The 20,965-nt window shown below is 46.0% G+C and overlaps 1 protein-coding gene across 6 annotated transcripts in view; it reads left to right on the top strand.

Moving 5' to 3' along the window:
* The window catches only part of ENOX1 (ecto-NOX disulfide-thiol exchanger 1), a 312,330-nt gene that overhangs the window by 198,502 nt on the left and 92,863 nt on the right, over positions 1-20,965 (top strand). For all 6 annotated transcript variants that reach the window (XM_068526692.1, XM_068526691.1, XM_068526690.1 and 3 more), the window contains one exon: positions 9,928-10,112. In XM_068526692.1, coding sequence (XP_068382793.1) covers positions 9,928-10,112 — 185 coding nt within the window. The remainder of the gene's footprint in view (positions 1-9,927; positions 10,113-20,965) is intronic.

Here is a 20,965-nt window from a genome sequence, read left to right on the forward strand (position 1 = left end):
GCTGAAATGTACACCCTCAGGCCCCCCTTCCAGAAACTCAGATTCAGAGGGTCTGGGATGGGTCTAGGAATTCTCACATATGAGATACCAAGGTGGGACAGATGGAGGCTGTGTGTGGGACAAACTTCGAGGACTGCTGGCCTGGAGACACCAGTTACTTTTTCATACCAGTGTCATTCTGCCTTGGTTATGTATCTAGAGAGGATGGGAATCTTCTTCCCTGATGCCGGGCACAAACACGTGGGCTTGAATAAACCAGTCTCAGCGTTGATGATGAGGCTGGTAGGGAGGGGAATTCACTGCCCACCACTTCCCAGCAGCCTTGGTTCCCACTCCGTGGACTGGATAGAGTTTGTGTGCGGCACAAAACCCAAGGGAAGAGAAGCCCTTTCTATTCAACTCATCTTTGTTAGCCCAAGTATTTGGTGTCTTAGAAGAAAAGCTTTGTGGGAAATGTCGCTCTTCCTTGCAAAGGGCAATGCCTAGGACTGAGAACACGCTTCAGGTGTGGGCTGACCTCCACTGCACATTTCAGAGGGAAATGTTTTATGTAGTAGAAAGCAGCCGTTAGAGAGAGAGAGAGACTGTGTGTGTGTGTGTGTGTGTGTGTGTGTGTGTGTGTGTGTTTAGGGGTTTAGAAGGAGTAGAAAAACATCACTCCTTGAGGGGAAGGTTTCTTGAAGAAAATTGGAAGTGACCATTTGTTAAAAGGGAAGGAAATCTGCCAGTTGGGAGGAGAGAAAGGTGTCGGCCCAGCCCTGGCGTTGCAGCCGGAGGAGAAATGAGAGGAGTAATGCCTTCGGGGGAAGGGTTGCTTTAAAGCTACTCTCTTTGGATGAGACCAACCACTAGCGAGGGTGGAGCACGGTACCCCGGGGAGGTGTGCTGTCTGTGAGGGGGAACATGGCCAGGGAGGGGGCGCTGTTCCTGAAGACCCGTGCCATTCTGTGATGTATCTTGGTCTAAGTCTGATGGCCCTAAAAAAGACTCTCTAAAGCTTTCAGAGAGTTAGAAAAAACTGTACCTGCATCTTGGAAATCGAAATGGGGATTGCAAGTGAAAAAGAAGACTGAAGCCTAAGCAAAAAAAAAAAAAAAAAAAAAAAAAAGAGAGTTGGGGGGAATTGCCCTTCTCGATGTGTCTGCTGCCGGGACCCGAGACATGGGGCCCTCAGCAACCCAGCCTCCCCTCCTCCCTGCACCCATCTTGCCCTGTCTCCTGGGCACTGGCTCCTTCTGGAGTCGGCAGGGTCCTTTGGGAAAGTGGTCCTCACGGTGGGACAGCCCCACTCCCACTCCTTGCAGCTTTTCACAGTGTGAGCCTGACTTCAAGGCCCAGCCCCGCCCCGCCTTCTTCAGAAAGGAGCCTCACCCACCCCCAGCTTTCCTTTCCCAGCCTCTTCCTCGGTCTGACCACCACGGCTCGGGGTGGGGAGAGCAGGTATGCGGCCTCCCCACGTCCATACCTGCATCATTTTCCCCATCGCTGTGTGTGGAGCCCCGAGGTCAGGCGGGTGTGCTTGCCTAAAGCAGGCTCTGAGCCGAGGTTTGCGGGACTCACCGCAGCTGTGCTTCGCTGAGGACTCTCAGGGCATCCCTCACCCAGCAGAGTATCCTTCAACCTTTTCAGTGGCAGGCACCCTGCTATTGGAAGAAGCGAGCGTGCCTCTTTCCTTCACTTCCTTTCCTCCAAGGGCAATGGGAGAGTTGGGGGAGGTATTAGATACAATAACGTCAATGGAAAAGTGGTAAGGCATGAATGAGGCGAATTGTCAGCAGCGTGAGTGGCCCAGAGGCACCGCGCGGTCACGGCCACCGGTGCAGACCGCTTCCTTAGGAGGAGCTCTATGGACAGGGTGACAGAGGATTTTCTTTTCCTGAGTCACCTGCTGCCGGTTGTGCCTGCAGACTCGCATTTAAGCCATTATAATAACAAGATCCAGCTTACCTGCACTCTCCAAATTACCCTTATTCCACTGGCCTCACACAAAGATGGAAATAGACCCTGCATTGTGCTTCTGGTGAGCTCTCCCTAATCACAGCTAATGCTCAGACTATAATACACACTACAAATAGAAAATGTCATGTCAATGCTAAGTTGTAATAATAATAATCCTGCAAAACTGCAGCTGAAGGAATTTCTGCCAGCAGTTGGAGGAAGGTTGCTGCTTCAGTGGCGATACAGGTGTTACTGGAAAACAGATTGATTATAGTTCATCCGGACCACAAGAGGCTGTCTATAGCAAGAGACTGTGCAGCAGGCATCTCTGATGCTCTCCAGCTCTGTGCCTGGATGCTGGGGGGACACCGACATGCCAGCATTCCAAAGACCCCGTGCTTTGTCTGGTCACCTGAGGGTCATCTGGTGCTTGTCCTGGGCCGTCCTGAGCCTATTCAGACCCTGGGGAATCTGTGGGAAGAAGGGTTTTCACTGCCTTTACTCCAGCTGAAGGCACAGGACACCTAGAAAAGCAGAACGTAGAGGAGCTGGGTGGGGTAGGCACTGGAACACTGGTCCTTTGGGACTCCTGAGACCAGGCGGAGTCCTTGGACACGGCTCTCTTCATAGAGCCTTTTTTAAAAATTTTTTATTGAAATATAATTGATTTACAATGTTGTGTTAGTTTCAGGTGTACAGCAAAGTGAATCAGTTATAATAAATATATCCATTCTTTTTTATAGATTCTTCTCCACTATCGGTTATTATAAGATGTTGAATATAGTTCCCTGTGCTATACAGTAGGTCCTTGTTGGTTATCTATTTTATATATAGTAGTGTGTATATTTTAATCCTAAACTCCTAATTTATTCCTCTCCCTTTACCCTTTGGTAACCATAAGTTTTCTATGTCTGTGAGTCTTATTTCTGTTTTGTCAGTAAGTTCATTTGTATCATTTTTTAGATTCCACATATAAGTGATATATGATATTTGTCTTTCTCTGTCTGACTTACTTCGCTTAGTATGAGAATCTCTAGGTCCATCCATGTCGCCGCAAATGGCAATATTTCATTCTTGTTTATGGCTGAGTAATATTCCATTGTATATATGTGCCACATCTTCTTTATCCATTCATCTGTTGATGGACACTTATGTTGCTTCCATGTCTTGGCTGTTGTGAATAGTGTTGCTGTAAACATTGGGTACATGTATCTTTTCAAATTAGAGTTTTCTCCAAAAGAAGAACAGAGCCGAAGGAATCAGGCTCCCTCACTTCAGACTATACTACAAAGCTGCAGTCATCAAAACAGTATGGACTGGCACAGCAACAGACATCTAGATCAATGGAATAGGATTTAAACAGGATAGAAAGCCCAGAAATGAACCCACGCACTTATGGTCAATTCATGGAGCCTTAATAACCGGCCGAGGCCCAGGAGCTCAGTGGTCGGTGGTCTCAGTGCAGCCACTTCAGAGGAGGGGGACACAGCATAGAAGGCGGGATCCCTGAGCGGATCAAGTCAGGCCTCAAGGCTCCAGAAGCCTGAGTTTAACTTCTGTATGGCTCATTCCCAGACTCCTCCTGCAGAAGATGTACGTGTGTTCGTTTTAAAATAGGCTCATCCTCTCTGCCTCCATAGTGGAGCCCCTCTCCTGCAGAACAGTCCCCAAAAAGACCCAGCAAGGGAATGTTTGCCTCTGTTAGGAGCTGATCAGGTCCCACAGCAGGGTCCCTGGTTTCCTTTGCACTCGAGCTGCAGTGCTTACCTGCAAGGGGCCACCCTGGTGCCATCACGTCAGGGAGTGTAGATTCTGGAATCCCCCTTGCGGAGGATAAACCCTGCACCTCCAGCCAGCTGTGCAAACCTCCACATCTCTCAAACTCAGTCCCATCACTTGGAAAATAAAAATAATAGTTGTATTTATCATGTTTTTGGGAAGGCGAAAGGAGATTGTGCAAACGTTGCCTGGCACATAAAATTATTAGCTATTACTCCCACTGTTACTATTCCTATGACTACGGCTACTCCTGCTGCTACTGCTACTGTTATTGGGGGAAAATGGGGGAAGGAAAACAGTAGTGACTGTACTTTTTTTTTTTTTAATTTATTTATTTATTTATTTATTTTTGGCTGTGTTGGGTCTTTGTTTCTGTGCGAGGGCTTTCTCTAGTTGCGGCAAGCGGGGGCCACTCCTCATCGCGGTGCGCAGGCCTCTCACTATCGTGGCCTCTCTTGTTGCGGAGCACAGGCTCCAGGTGCGCAGGCTCAGTAGTTGTGGCTCACGGGCCCAGTTGCTCCGCGGCACGTGGGATCTTCCCAGACCAGGGCTCGAACCCGTGTCCCCTGCATTAGCAGGCAGATTCTCAACCACTATGCCACCAGGGAAGCCCGTGACTGTTACCTTTTGCCCGGGTTTCCCCCTCCCTCCATAAAGAGGTGGCTGGGGCATGGAGATAGGGCTGGGGCAGGACTGCCTTCACAGGTGCAGCGCATGGGGCTGAGGCTCATTCAGAAGGTCGGGGAATGGAACCAGAATGCCAGGCTGAGCCTGTGGTGCCGTCAGACATATTTGTCCAAACAAGCCAATTGCAGCTCCAGTTCAGAAGCCCGGCGATAGAAGCGGCCGTGGCCTGAGCTGCCGCTCTCCAAGTGTGGTCTCGGCCCCGGCAGCATCAGCACCACTCGGAGCCTGGAGGAATGCAGATTCTTAGGCTGCATCCCGGACATACCCCATTGGAAACTCTGGAGAAGGGGCCCAGAAATACGTGTTTAACACACCTGCCAGGAATTTCTGATTCAAGCCAATATTTGGGAAACTCTGGGTTAGAGTAATGCCAGCTGTTTTACAAAGAAGTTCCAAATCTTCAAGTGTCTTTACCAAAAAAAAAAGTTTATTTCTTGGGCACAGTAGAGTCCAAAGCAGATATTCTTGGTCTGTGGGCACCTTTCCTCCACGTGATGACTCAGAGACCCAGGCCCGTTCCGGCAGCAGGAAGATGATGAGGGATTGAACAGAAGGTACACCTCACACCCCACTCACGCTGCATTGGTGAGGACCAGTCAGATGGCAGCCCCTGGGCCAGTCACCTCTCAGGAGCAAGCTTCACTAAGCAGAGAAAAGCATGACACAGTGTGCTGTCTGTGCCGCAGCAGAGGCACTGGACCCCCCACCCCAGGCACCCTGCAGGAGGAGGAGCGGAATGCAGGAAGGCAGCTGGAGCCTGGGGACGGTCCCTAAGTGCCCAGGCCATGGGGGCTGGAAGGCAAGCTGATATGGTGGCCATATCTTCCAGGTCTCAGACCCATCCGGTCATCCTGGGTTCTGGACCTTTCAGCACAAGTGCCTTTCTGGGCAGCAGCCGATGAAAACCTTGAAAACCACGTTCTTTGCGCGTGGGGAGGAAATGCACAGCTGGGCAGCGTCCTCCCAGCATTTCAGGAGGACATCTGGCAAAGTGGAGGGGGGGACGTTAAACACAGAGTCCCCCAACGACACTAAGACAGTTTTTGAGAAATCCAGATATTGTTAGAAACAATATGTTAAAGTGTTTGATTATTTAGTTGCATCTTGCCTGAGCATGAAAGAGATACTAACATACTGTCAGCTTACAGGGACATAACCCAAAATAACTTACATATTTTCATATAGGGCTAATTATTTTTCTGAGGCTGGCTTAGGCTGCTAAGAGAGAGATTTCAAGGCTTTCACCAGAGTATTTATTTAAAGAAGGTAAGCATGCCATTATCTGTTCCCATGGAAACACAGTAAGTAATGGAGGAGACAGAGGAGGTCACTCTGACCATAATTAATACAAAGACTAATGGTTTATATAGGATCTAGTCAAGGGTGCAGCAAGATGCTGTAATGCCTTTAAGCCTCTTCTTCAGCAGTGCAATTTAATCTTTGGATCAACTTATATACACTTTGGTAATTTTAGTAGTCTAGTGCTAAGTTTTGAAATGGAATTTAATCTTGTTTAGCAGAGTTTTTCCAACGTCGTTATTTCGGTTTTGATCCAATCAGAAAATCCCTGTAACAGAATTTTTCTAAGGTCCTGAGCAAATATAAACTGATGCCTACACTGGCCTTCCCCTCGTGGAGGCCACAGCTCTCCTCACATGGCTTCACTATAAATAGCTGATTGGTGAATGAATGAATGATAATCCAGAGGCATCCCTGGATTCAGCAGTGCCTTTAAAATCACCAAAGGAAAATTCAATTGTGTTCAGAATAGTTTACATCTAAAGTATCTCACTGTATTCTTTTTTTAAATTGTATTGAAAATTGGTAATCCACATGTTAGCTAAATATTCTATTTATTGGAACACGGTGCAGTCTGCAGGGATTCCTATAAAAAGATGCATACTGTTGTTTATTTTTAATCCTTCTGCTTATTTGAATAGTGGATTGGTTGTGCCATCTCTCAGGGGTCAGTTTTTTCGCAGAAGCTTGATTATACATTGTTCAAAACTGTTTACTTTAATACAGTGTCCCAGAAAGAATGAAAGAGAAAAAGAGAGAAAGAGAGAAATGAAAGGGTGGTCCTTTCAAGTTTCTGAATTTTGAATACACTGAGAAATGATGTTAAGTTAGAAATTATTAGGATTTTGTTTCCTTTAGAGCTCTGGTCCAAGAAACATAATCTAGCTTCTTCCAGGAAGGTTCATCTGAGGGGTGGATCCGTGCAGCATGATGCTGAATAATGTTTACAAACAGGTGACCAGAAGTTAAGTGGAGTCAATATATAATTTCTCACCCTTTAGAAGAAAACCACTTTGCTGCCACATGAGTAACCAACATTTTCTTTGCAAATATCAAGCTTGAAATTATTTAATAAGGAATGAAAATCAGTTATATGCCCCAATTATAAAAACGTTGATGGGATTGGCTATGGTATTGATTTGGGGGGGGATGGGAGGGGATGGAGTTACAGCTGCTGGGTTTTTTTAAATCTTTTTTCATATGATGATATCACATTCGTATTCCAGAAATGCAAATGACACTGCATCCTACTTGGTAGGAACAGTGGTCACTTGGCTTAAGCCAAGAATAAGAAATGTCAGCAGTGCCATTCCACAGGCTTATAAGAGAAGCCCTAAAATAATGGATGGTACACTTCCCTGTATGTATTTATGTTCAGACAATTTATTGAAATAATGTTGCGGCACATGCTTTATAGCTGCTTGCATTTTGCTACACAGATTTCAGCATATCTTGCAGACTATGCAATTCGTTTGGAAAATGTGATTTCCATCCCTGCATACTAATCGATTTCTTCACAAACACCTGCTATCAGTTATGAAAATAAAAATGCCACTCTGAATTGAGAAAGGGCCAGATAGAGCTTCCTAAGGAAACGACTTAAGTGTCTTTGAATGCTACGAAATGTAGTAATGTGCTTCTGTAGCGCCAACACTTTTTCCATCATTTGCATTTTCTGTAATTTTGCCCTATTACAACATCCCTCTCTTAAATGATGCCTCATAACCATTTCCTTAGGGGTTGGTAAACGGAGTTGTCAGGAGGTGGTACCTCAGGGTGTGGACAAGATCTGAAGTTGGGCTGCGCAGTGTTGAAAAAGCACTAGCTCATACTCCTGGGTATACCCTGGGTTGTTTCCGCTTTTATGTCAGTCCCTGAAAACTGTAAAATTGGCAGCTCCTGGGTTTTGCACACACATATACACCAAATAAAATTTCCTTTATTCACCCTCTTCAGCCTTCAGTTCATTCCATGCACCATTGCCAAACCAATCTTCCTAAATCACCGATTTCATCACGTCCTTCTGCCGCCTGGGCACCTTCAGTGGTTCTCAGTTGGCCTCCCCATTTGATCCCACCTCTCCAGCCTGACTTCTGAACCTCCAGCCTCTCTCATCACCCGGCATGGCTCACCTTTCTCTCACTGCTTCCAGACAGACTCTTGCCTTTTGGTCAAGCTTCTCTGCTTCCTGCCCCAGATATTCTATCTTCAGTTCTCATCTCTGGGCTTTGCTTCAGCTCTTGCTGCTGAGTGAGGTGCCCTTCCCCAGTTCTTGGGCTTTCACCCTTCAAAGCCCTCTTTTATTAATCCAGTCTGCCTTTTCCTTTCTCTTCTCTGAATTCCTGTAGGATGGATTCTCTTGCCATAAACCTTGACACTAAATTAGTCACTCGTTTATTTATCCAACCAACGTTTATTGAGTGCCTACTATATGCCAGGCATCAGGCTCTTCTCTCTTGCTTTGAGTGTGTTCCTTTCAAACGTGTTGGTTTCTATTATATTTCAAGCTCCTTGAGAGAAGAGACATACTCTGTCTCCTTGTCTTGTGATCCAAGATGCCCAGACAGGCTCGGGCATGGAGTACATATGCAGTAACTGCTTGTTGACTAATTGATCCCTGATGGTTTGAGGTAGGGAATTTTCTGGTTAATTGCATGTTCTGTTTGATTAGTATTTCAGTGTGTACTGTACATAATCATTTTGCAAAGTAGAATACCATAAAACACTCAACTATAAAACTCCTATTAACGTAATTTGATGGTTGATATTTAAGGAGAGAACTCACTGGGGTTTCAGAGCACCTCCGTACAGATCTGTCACCATTGCACGGTAATGTGTGGGTGGAACATCTGAGAGGCTGACCTCGAGTTGGCTCTGGGATCGGGATTGGGCATGGTGTGGGGTGCGGAAATGATCCTGGACCGAGAACCTGCTGGACAGAGACTCCATGCCATGCCCTTACCAACCAGAAGTTACTTCTTTAAAGAAGCTTCTGATAACAAGCTTTTAAAATACCTTCACTTTTCTCTTGCTTACAAAAGTAGAGAACGGATTTTCTGAAGGAGGGGGGAAGAAAGTATGGGAAACTGGTGAGAAAGTAGAGGGGGGAGCATTTGGAGTTCTTTCCAAACAGTCTGGTAAGAAGTAAACTCATCTGGCTGGCAGAATACCCCAGTGACAGGGAGCAGGGACTCTGGAGCCCAATCTGGGTTTGAAGGCTGTTGACGCTACTCTCTTTGTGGGATCAGACAAGTTCTCTAACTTCCCGGAGCCTCATTTTTCTCATCTGTAAAGAGGGGCTGGCTAAGAGCAGTGCCCACATCAGAGGCTTGATGGGGGGATGAAGTGAGTTAGTTCATGGTCCAGCGTCTATTATGTAGAGAGTGCTTAGAAAGCTATTGTGATTATTGCAGAGACCACCAAACAGTAAGCTGGAAACTAGGGAAGTGAGTCGCCATCCTCAATTTTGTTTTGAACCATTCACTCTGTTTAATTCCATTTCAGTTGTTTTTGGAGCCTCAAGGTGCGTCAGACCCTGAATTAAGTGTCTCGGTTTGTCAGTCAGGTGGAGATGTGAGTGAGCTCTGAATCTGCACATAGAGAATTTCAGGTTTCAGGAAGGAGTATTAGGGTAGGAATCTGTTGGTGAAACAGATGGAACCAGGTCAGCATTCTGATAGGAGTCAGAGGGAACTAACTAACTGACTCATGCAGTCAGTCTGACCCGGCAGTAGAGCAGGAAGGAACAGTGTGTGTGTGGGTCAGTCCCCAGCTCCCCTGGGCAGCTGCGGCTGCGTGCCTCCATTGGGGGGGCCGCTGATAATTTGAAAGAAAGTGGCCCTCCAAGGAGCTAAGCCGTCCTGCCGGAAGGGAAAGGACAGCCACGAGGTAGATACGACGATTGCCTGGAATTCTGAGCACTGTCATGACCTAGCAACACGGATCAGTTTCTGAGAGGGAGCCTAGGATCGGGGAAGAGGTCAGGAGACACGAATCTGGAAGGAGTCAATCCTGTGCCCACAATCATACATAAGACAGGACAAATAGAATAGCGAAAAATTCCCAAAGAAGCAATGCTCACCAGCTGCAAAATAAAGCACCCAGGGTAGCTCATTTGGGTTTGGTACAAACGTTAAGAATCCGGTTTAGAATCCCTTTCGCACTGAAGGCTGTCCATCTAAGCCAGAAGGTCACTCACTTGAACTCATTCTGTTTGCCCCTCAGCCCTGGCCGCCCAGGCCTACGCGCTTAAAGAAGAGAACGACAGCCTCCGGTGGCAGCTGGACGCCTACAGGAACGAAGTGGAGCTGCTGAAGCAGGAGAAAGAGCAGCTGTTTCGAATGGAAGAAAACCTGACCAAGGACCAGCAGGTGCAGTTCCTGCAGCAGACGATGCAAGGCATGCAACAGGTACCTGCGCCCGCACTGGTGTCTCTGTTCTCGAGAGAAAGGGACGTGCGTATGCAGTGGCGGCTGTTTGCTGGGAAAGGTGGAGGAGAAAAAAGAACAGCAGAAAGTGGCTAGGTCAGGAAAGTGCTGATGACCGTGGAAGGGGAGGGTCAGGGGAGAAGCCATGCTAAAGAAATAGGCTGAAGCACTACACCCTCGAAGTGGGAAGCCAAGGAAGAGAATCTAGGACTTCGAAAGCTCCGTACATAAAATTTAGCCTCATGGCAAAAGGTCAGAGAATCCTTGCCAGTTGTGACACCAGTGTTCTGTAATCTTAGAACTTCTCAGCTTAAAAGCAGGCACACTGATGTCTACAAAAGCATGGCGAGTTTGTTTTTGAGATCGATGAGTACGTAAACTGTATCATTTCCATTTCTCTTGGATGATACTTAGGATGTAGACCGGTTCTCTGAACACACTCTGTATTTCAGAAATGTTTGTTGATGGGATGGATGAAGCACTAGAATTTGGGGCGATAGGCAAACTTCAGAAACAGGCCAGCATCTCTGCTTTTGTTCAAGATCGACAGGCTTCATCCTGGCACACTCAAATTAAAGCTGGGTCTTTCCAGCTCATGTAAGAAAGAGATAGAAGCTGTGGACTTTGGAGGAAGCGGAAGGAACGCGGGCTGTGGGAAATGAGGGCTTGAGGGGGTGGGGGAAAAAACTGGGCACTGGCAGCAGAGGGTAGAATCAAAGAGTCATAGCTGGATTTATATCTGAAAACATTGATTGATACGTGATACCCTTAAGGTGTGTGAGTTATCTTAGAATAATGTAGCCTAAATTATCATCACACACGGTTATTTGTATTACTCCTCTGAATATATAAATCTAACCACTCTTTTCTGGAAAAAAAAGATTGTTTTCTATAAACAAGGAAAATATAAGCAAGACGATGGGCAATTATATAGTGAGTAGGATATTTTTTTCAAATTCCCCCACCAATATTGGCTGCTCTCTAAGAGCAGGAGACTGAATTGCCTACAAAAGTGTCTTAATGATTAGAGGTAACTGCTGCTGAAACCTCCGCCAAGCAGGGAAAAAATAATTGAGAGGAAGGGATGTAAAAAAGCGTGGTTCGGGATATAAACAAGTTAATGACCAAGTCACAGAAATTCTGTCTTCAACATCTCCTGCCATTTAAAAGCAATTTTGGCGTCTTGGCTTTGAGTCCTAACTCGCTGATGTTCACAGTGTGTGTTAGACAAATCAGCGAGATTCAGAGGTCAGAACCAGCCAGGAAAATGTCATTACAGGCGGGGCTCAGGCCCCCGCACTTGGAAATCGGTGTTAACAGCTGCCGCGGGGAGCTCCCGGGGCTTGTCCATCTGTCCGCACGTTGGGGGTGAGTGGCGCCCTTGCCAGGACGAGGAGCGTCTGGCCGTCTCTCATACCTCATGCCTTGGGCCCTCTTTTCCTCCAGAAAAGATTACTCTGCTTGCATGAAAAGTTGATTAAAACCTTTAAGCTGTATATATATAAGTCCATGCCACTCTCTCACTTCGTCCCAGCTGACCTTCCCCCTCTCCGTGTGCTCAAGTCCATTCTCAACGTCTGCGTCTTTATACTACCAAATGTAAAATAGACAGCTAGTGGGAAGCAGCCGCATAGCACAGGGAGATCAGCTCGGTGCTTTGTGACCACCTAGATGGGTGGGATAGGGAGGGTGGGAGGGAGACGCAAGAGGGAGGGGATATGAGGGTATATGTATACATATAGCTGATTCACTTTGTGATACAGCAGAAACTAACACACCGGTCTTAAAGCAATTATACTCCAATAAAGATGTTAAAAAAAAAACAAAACAACCTTTAAGCTGGTTGAAGATTCAAAGCTGAAAGAAGTCAGGAGGTGAGGGTGAGCTAGGCAATCAGGAAGAAGCATGCAGGGGTGTCAGCGCCCCGCCCCGGTCCACACCGGAGCCGGGCTGTGCGTCCCCACTGAGCTCCAGCCCCTTAAAGGAGCAGTTCCGTTCTCGCGGCTTCTCACACATTTGCAGAATCTCCTTGTCCCTAGGAAATGTAGTTTACTGTGTTTGTTTTGTTTTGGGGGGAATCTTGTTTGGGGGTTTGATTTGGTTTGTTCTGGTTTGGTTTAAACCACAGAAAGTTGTTGTCTCACAGTTCTGGACCTAGAAGTGCAAGAGCAGGGTGCTGGTAGGGTTGGTCCCTCTGTGGGCGGCGATTGAGTCTGCTCCGGACTCTCCCCTTTCTTCCTCAGGTTTGCTGGCGAGCTTTGTCCTTGCTTGGCTTGTAGACGCATCACCCTGCTTTCTGCCTTCATCTTCAGGTGGCCTTCTCCCCGAGTGTGTGCCTGCGTCCCAATTTCCCCTTTTTATAAGGTCACAATTTGTATAGGATTGAGGGGCCCACACTATTCCAGTATGACCTCATCTTAACTAATGACATCTGCCGTGACCCCGTTTCCAAATAAGCTTGCATTCTGAAGTACAGGCTTTAGAACATCACCATATAAATTTGGGGGGACACAATTCAATCAACAGCAGACACGAGTAGATAGTCAAAATATGTTTGTTGAATGGAGGAACGAATGGACAAAGGCACAGAGGCAAGAACTCGCCTGGTGCCTCTGGGGAGCTCTGGGTTGTTTGGGATTCTTGGATCATAAAGAGCAGGGCAGGGTGTGGGGAGAGGTGATGCCCTAGGGGTCCACGTAGCACCTCCTTAGCACGGGGAAAGCACTAGCTCAGAGGCAGCAGTTATGATTTTCATTTTCACTAGTCGTTAGGTGGATGCATGGCGATCACTGTGGCAACACATCTTTAATATAGTTTTTAAATATATGTGCTTATTTAAGAGTCATCTTAATATATGTGCTTATTTAAGAGTCATCTTTCTACCTTACCCGCTTTGAGTGAATCCCCACTTCTTGCCAGTTTGAGCCCCACTGCAAAGAATTCTCCTGACTTTAAAACCCACCCTCAATCTGCCCTCTGTCCACTTTATAAATCAGAAAAGCATCGTCTCCCAGGCAAGTCAACAGATAGAGGAGAGGGCTGGTCTCTCGTATGTCATTGTTTTAGCAATCCATATAGGGGAAATTATTTCTGCAACAAACAGAAGAATATAAACAGTCTTAACAGCCTTAAGACTAGCATAAAATTTTTAGAATTGCCTTCAAGTTTAGCCAAAAAGTTTCTAACCTTTCTTCTTTTCATCCCTGAAGGATATGTTCACTGACTTCACATGGTTTCTCATGAGTTCATGGAGGAAACATTAAGGGCAGGGTTCTGAAAAATGAAAAAGCCTCAGGTGACTTTGTCTGGTTGTTTCTTAGTCTCCCCTTGCCTTGCATGTGAGTCACAGTTTAATATTAGAGGTTTCACACAAAAGGACATAATAGCTTGTATCCATGGTAACATGGTAGCTTTAACCTGATCTGAAGCTGGCAACAAAGTTAACCTGTCTCTGCCACAGGGAGAGTAAGGTCGTGGGCTTTCGTTTATATCTTTAGGGATCCAAGAAAAGCATACCCATATTTGAAATTCTTATTTACCTTCAGGTTACCACACTGAATTATTTTCTTAGGTCGATCGAGGTAAAATTTACACACAGTAAAAATACTCTTTTGAGGGTTCTATGAGTTTTGACTAATTCATACACTTATGTAACCATCGCTACCACAATCAATATATAAAATAATTCCATCACCGTCCCCCAAAATTCCCTTATGCCCCTTTTTAGTCCACCCCACTCCCAGCAACCACTGATTTGTTTTCTACCTTCATGGTTCTGCCTTTTCAGGAAGGTCACATGAGTGGAATCGTACTGTATACAACCTCTTGAGTCTGGCTTCTGTCACTCAGCATAATGAATTTGGGATTCATCTGTGTTGCTGTATGTGTCTGTTGTTCGTTCTTTTTATGCTGAATGACATTCCATGGTGAGGAAGGGCCATGCTTTGTTTATCTAGTCACCAGTTAATGGACATTTGGGTGGTTTCCTGTTTGAGGCCAATATGAATAAATCTGCTATAAACATTCACTTACAGGCTCTTTGTTTGGACATAATTTTTCATCTCACTTGGGTAAATTCCTAGGGGTAGGATTGCTGGGTCATATGGTAAGTGTGTTTGACATTTTAAGAAACTGCTAAACTGTTTTCCAAAGTGTCTGTCCCATTGTGCTTTCCCGAGGGTTTACGTGAGAATTCCAATTGTTCTGTGTCCTAATCAGCCAGCACTTGGAATGGCCAGTTGGTTCTGTTTTACTCTGTTTTTCTAGCCACTATAATACGTGTATATTAGTATCTCGTTATGGTTTTAACCATACCTGAATTTAAACAGGATCTGTATTTTTATTCACGAGGACAAGTCAGTATGTCATATTTCTAAATAACCAACTTAAAAATCAGAATTCTTTTCTTTTTTTAAAAAAATTATTAGCACCTTTAATTATTATTTATTTATTTATTTATTTATTTATTTGGCTGTGTTGGGTCTTCGTTTCTGTGCGAGGGCTTCCTCTAGCTGCGGCAAGCAGGGGCCACTCCTCATCGCGGTGCGCGGGCCTCTCACTATCGCGGCCTCTCTTGTTGTGGAGCACAGGCTCCAGACGCGCAGGCTCAGTAGTTGTGGCTCACGGGCCTAGTTGCTCCGCGGCATGTGGGATCGGATCTTCCCAGACTAGGGCTCGAACCCGTGTCCCCTACATTAGCAGGCAGATTCTCAACCACTGCGCCACCAGGGAAGCCCCAGAATTCTTTTTGAAGCCATGTGTAAATCATATTGATAGGACTGGTAAATATTTAGATGGTAAGAGGATACCATTTTAAGCTGCTGGTCATAAAACTGCGAGTGACTAATGATGATTATGGCAGAAGGGTCCCTCATACATGCTTCCAGCTGATGCTCTTTAACGCTGTTAGCAAATGTCATCTGCAGACCAGCTGTCTTAGGCCAGTAAACCATTAGCCCACGTAGAACTCTCTAACACTCTTGGCTTGCCATTATTAAAGACCAGGGCTAGTCAGCTGCCTTGACAATTTCCAGCAAGGGAGACCAGGGAAAGAAATTGAGGGAAAGAGGACTATTACGATCAACACCATTTTAGAAATTAAGTAATTGGTTTTTTTCCCTTATGCTCAAAGAGGGGTAGATGTGGGATTCTCTGTATATGTATTACAGAAGCTAATCTAGACTAATTTTATAGAAGAGGACAGAGAAATACAATAATGTTACTCTCTTAAAATACAAGAGTAACCCCAGCTACTTTTGCCAAAAGTTGGTCAAGGATTGGTCTTTGGGATGTATATTAAGAAATAAATGAAAGTGTGTTGAAACGAGAACATCAGTGAGTGCATCTGACCACTTAAGGGAAGTTAAGCATCTCTTGTGAAATCTCTTTAAACGATTCGGTTGCTTAGTAAGTACATTTTTAGAGATAGTGAAAAGTTTGTGTTCGATTCCCCTCCTGATTTCATATGTAATGAAGTCTCACGTGTACATGTCAAAGTCAGGATCATTATTATTATTTTTTTTAATAATTTTATTTATTTATTTATTTGTTTTTGGCTGTGTTGGGTCTTTGTTTCTGTGCGAGGGCTTTCTCTAGTTGCGGCAAGCAGGGGCCACTCCTCATCGCGGTGCATGGGCCTCTCACTATCGCGGCCTCTCTTGTTGCGGGGCACAGGCTCCAGACGCGCAGGCTCAGTAATTGTGGCTCACGGGCCTAGTTGCTCCGCGGCACGTGGGGTCTTCCCAGACCAGGGCTCGAACCCGTGTCCCCTGCATTGGCAGGCAGATTCTCACCCACTGCGCCACCAGGGAAGCCCCCAGGATCATTATTATGGCAGCAGGAGTCATATCAAAGACTGCGATGATGATGGCTGTGCTGGGGGTGGTGCCTCTGCTGGGGGTGGTGGTGGTTTTGATCATCAGAAAACTTTAGGGGAAGACAGGTAAAATGAACTTACCCCAGACAACTTTAGATAATTCTTTTTAATTTCTGAAAAGAAGCATGTCCCTTAAACATTTTGAAAATCCTAGAAAGGCCAGCAGCCCACTGTTCCCCGTGGCCTTCACAGGTAGTGCTACAAAGAACTTGGGCGAGGTGCTGCAGACAGATAACACGGATAAATGCAACGGGGTCTCTGTTCTCTTGATAACTGTTCACTTGTCATTTCTGGTTTCATTTTCTTTCTGAAATGCCCAGCAGTCATATAAGGGACCTACGAGGCTGATGCTCTGTGCCCATTGTCCTTTTTCTCATAGTATCTGTTTAAGCTTTTATCTTTTATCCTTCCCACTGAGGTTTCTATTTGATAATCATGTTATTTTATTTGCAAATGTTATTTCTGTTCTTTGTTTCCTGTCTTTTCACACAGTCTTATTTTTTGGTTGCAGCATCTTCTCAAATCTTTTTGAGAATACTAATTAGAATTTTTTAATTCTTATTGTTCCTGAATCATTTCTGTTTATTCCAGGACTGGTGGTTTGGTTTCTGTGTGTCTGTCCGTCTCTTTCATGCTCCAGGTTCCTTCTCACGGGAGGTAATGCGTGGTAGCCTGTTTGTATCGGGGATGAAGGGCTGGGGTCACTTTTCTAGGACTCCGTGTGGCTTACTGATGGCTGAGTCCAGGTCGCCTCCACAGCTGAGTCCTTCTCCTGCCTGGTGGTTGGCTGACTGACAGGCTACATTTTGAGGAGATTTGGGAATTCCACAAAGGCCAGAGTCTGTCCTCCACTAAGAACTCCATGGAATTCCCTTCCCATTCGCTCTGCTCTTTTAAGTTTAACCACTGACAGACATTTTAATTGCCTGTGGAGGAAGGTAAAAGCAAAAGCAAACACACATGGACCAAGTCTGACATTTTGAACAAGAACCTGTTTCAGGGGCTTTTAGCTTAATCCAGTTGTTGAATGAATCCTTGGTTAGCATGGTGCCCGGGGAGGGGGTGGGGGAAGAATATTACATGTTATTCTGGCTTTCCAGAAACAAGGGAAGGGAAGAACAGTGAGCACATTTTCTGAATGTCTAAGAGGCAGGAACATAGGAACTTAAGGCAGCATATTTCAGATAATAGACGCTTCAGACTGAGGAGGCAGATCCGCAAATTAGAGGGGTTTAAGGGAGGAGAAAAGGAAGATAAATAGTCTGAAAAAGGTGACAGGAAGAGGCTGCAGTATGTAATAACAAGAGAGAAGTTGGATTTTTAAGTGGGTTCTTTAAAAGCATGACACAGGGGGGCTTCCCTGGTGGCACAGTGGTTAAGAATCCGCCTGCCAATGCAGGGGACAAGGGTTTGAGCCCTGGTCCGGGAAGATCCCACATGCCGCGGAGCAACGAAGCCCGTGTGCCACAACTGCTGAGCCTGCGCTCTAGAGCCCGTGAGCCACAAGTACTGAGCCCACGTGCCACAACTACTGAAGCCCGCGCGCCTAGAGCCCGTGCTCCACAGCAAGAGAAGCCATCTCAATGAGAAGCCCGTGCACCGCAATGAAGAGTAGCCCCCGCTCTCTGCAACTAGAGAAAGCCTGCGTGCAGCAGCGAAGACCCAACTCAGCTAAAAATAAATAAATAAATAAATTTATTAAAAAAAAAAAGTTCAAAAAATATATGTATGCACAAAGACATATTCACACACATAGCTGGAATTTTTACGAGCTGTGGCTGCAGAGACATAATCCGTGTTTATTTTATTCTATTTCAACTCACCCGGATGAAGTTTCTTTCTTTCTGAATAGAAAACAACTCACAAGGCATTTTCCACATTCATGTTAAAAGTCTTTGATATTTTGCTAGAATCAGAACAATCATAAAAACATGTACGTCTCTCAGATGTGGCTTTACATAGGTTCCAGGGCAGGATATCAAGGTTCACAACGCTGCTTAATCTGGGGTCTACCGTGGTTGTCCTTCCTTAACTACCCCAGAGTTTGTCATTTCATTTTCTACCTGTTCTTCAACCAGTACCTTGGCATGATGCATTGTCATAGCAGCCGGCGTGATGGTGATGATAATCCTCATTTATAATTCAGTGCCCCTTCCCTTTGGCTGCTAAATGTCAGCTGTCTTGGTGGCAGCATGTGCATTTTCTAACATTTGCAGATCACACTCCCTGGCACTTCTCAGAATGTCTGTACCCACTGCAGTGTGAGACTCTTGAAGGGATGGTTGGGGACATTTGGAACGAGAAATAGTAACCAGTGCTCCGGTTCTTGGCTCAGGGCTTCACATTGCAAAGCCCAACCCGTTTGAAATGATCGCACCTGACATCTGCTTAGGGGCTTAGGAGTTACTAAGGCACATTCCCATTTGACTCCGGACAAGACACAAAGGACTAAAAGTGAAGCTCATGGAGAGGAAACCGCCCTGAGTTTTTAGCAGTTTCAAACAGGGGAGGACCATGGGCATCTTTCCGTTTTCACTGGACAGAGACCTTCAGATAAGGAAGGAGATACTCTGCCTTCATGGACGTGAGCGGCACCGAGCTTCTGCCCAAGAAAATGAAAACACCAGAGCAGTAGGAGGGAGAGGGTTTCCAGCTTGGCCGTCTTCTGCACAGCTTTGTACAAATCAGCCTATCTGAACCTCAGGTTCTGCATCTGGAGAATGGACCCTGCCAGCCTCGGTCAGCGTTTGTGGCTGTAAAATGAGGTGATGTATGTGAACGCATTTGGAAAAGCTGTTCTGCAAATGCAAACTGCAATCGCCACTTTCCTGGGGCCAACGTGAAGACACGTAGAGGTTTAAGAGAAGACTCAGGACTTGCAGGGTAAGTCTGGACAAATCCAGAGCTGAGGTTCCTGGTCCTGGGGTGGCCAGCGCTGTTGCTCCTCCGCCCCTTACAGCCGGAGGACCTGCTCGCCCCAGTTTACTCTCAAAAACTCCTTCATTACTCCACTCCGCGCTCACATCTCAGGAGTATGCGCTTATCCCGGCTTCTCAGGTATAGAACTCGAGACCCGGAGATGACGAGTGACGTGCCCGGGGTCCAGCATGGACGCGGCAGAGTCAGATTTCCAGCCCAGGCCTGGCTGACCACGGCCCCTGCGTTCTCTCTGTCACCCCGTAACTCCCCACAGTGGACCAGGTAGAGAAGTGGGGCTTCAGGGCCACGGTGACCAGGGGAGCAGGACATGGGGAAGCTCTGCCCTTCCGGCGCTCCTTGCTTGCGAGAAATATTTTTGGCAAAAACCCATTGCCTCTTTTCTGACTATGTCACAGCCCTTCATGTGGTTTTTACATTAGCAGAGTAAGAGCTAGCAAGAAGAAAGTAACACGCACGTGGCTTTTATTTATTAAATTTGAACTGTGAAAAGAAATCTCTTCACTTCTGGGACGAGAAAGAGAAGCCCTAATAAAGTTTAATTCTGGGAGGCTTCAGCTCACCATTAGAGCTCCTGCTCTGCCCGTAATTAATTTGATCATCAAATGCATCCTCATTAGTAATCATCGCTTCTGAAAGCAATGAGGCTAGCAGATGAACGCGTGTGGGAGCCAGGGGTAGAAATAATGGCATTGCCCTGCAGACCATTAAAATCGCTTGGCTTCTACCTTTTGCCACTTTCCCCAGTGTCTGCAGTAGGAAGTATGGACCCTTGGGAGACTTGCAGCCATTCCCAGGATAAAGGAACTTGGCTTTTCCCGCACACTGTCAGCCATAGTTGGTGGATGACCTGACCTTTGAATGACCCTCCCCTCCACCACTTCTTTTAGAAACTGCCTCCAGGCCAAGAGTACCAGCTTTATAGTGAAATGGATCTTTTCTTGAATGCAGCAAATCAAAATGGGCTTTGGCCGCAGACACATACTGTTTGCCCGTTGTCGTGTCTCCCTCCAGCCACGGACACTAAAATGAATCCGTGTGTTCTGGCCTTGACTCCATTTCTTTAGAGTCTAACCATGCAAAGAAGCAGCCTCATCCACGCTGAAACCCTGAACCCGGACGCACACATGGCCGCCTGTGTATAGCAGGTGTCACGCTCCCAGCCAGACTGATGTAATTATCCATCATCTCCAGTTGGGCTGCAGTTGCGAGGGAGTCGTGCTCTGGGGCTTTCTCCGTGCAGCTGGTTAGGAGAGGAAACAGGATTAGGAAGAGCAGCCCATCTCCTTCTCATCAGAAATGAAGGCTATGAAGAGAACACAGGGAGAAGTGTAGGGGGGGGTGAAAGAATACAACATGGAAACAAAGAGGAAGGAGAAGAATGACTCAGAGGGAAAAGAATCCTCTTTATCTGAGTAAGAGAATAAACAGGCCCAGAAGTGTAGGTGGGAGCTGCAGTTTTTCTGGGTCTAGGTTTGTCGTTTTGATTTTTGTTTTATTTTTCTTCATACAAAAGAGTATATGCTCAATGCAAAAAAACTTGGAAACCTAGAAGAAGCATATAAAAGGAAACACATCATTCAGAGTGTCACTACGCAGATATAACTATGGTTAACATTTACATTTATTCTTTCGGTCTCCTTCTCTCTTTGCACATAAACATGTAGTGTTATCAGTTTTAAAGATCAACCAGTGGGCTAGCCAGACATGGTCAGTTAACGTTTCTGGACTTGCAACCAAAGAGGGGAACTGGGAATTCAGTACCAGGATGTTAGATGGTTAGTTAAAGACTAAGTTTTCTCCTCTGTTTAACAAAGCACCCTGAATAGTCATCAAGGGAAACTTAAACAAATTTATTGCCCAATCTGGTGCTCACTTTATAGACCACCCACTTCACTCAGTTGATCACTGAAAAGACCCTGCCTCATGAAGTTCTTAACTTGATGCGACTTCCTCAGTTTGGTAATTACCTCTCCGGCTTTGGTGCTTTCTGTTTCATCTCTGTATGTCTCTGAGTGTCTCT

The sequence above is a fragment of the Eschrichtius robustus genome, chromosome 18, assembly GCF_028021215.1.
Source record: "Eschrichtius robustus isolate mEscRob2 chromosome 18, mEscRob2.pri, whole genome shotgun sequence".
Classification (NCBI taxonomy): Eukaryota; Metazoa; Chordata; class Mammalia; order Artiodactyla; family Eschrichtiidae; genus Eschrichtius; species Eschrichtius robustus.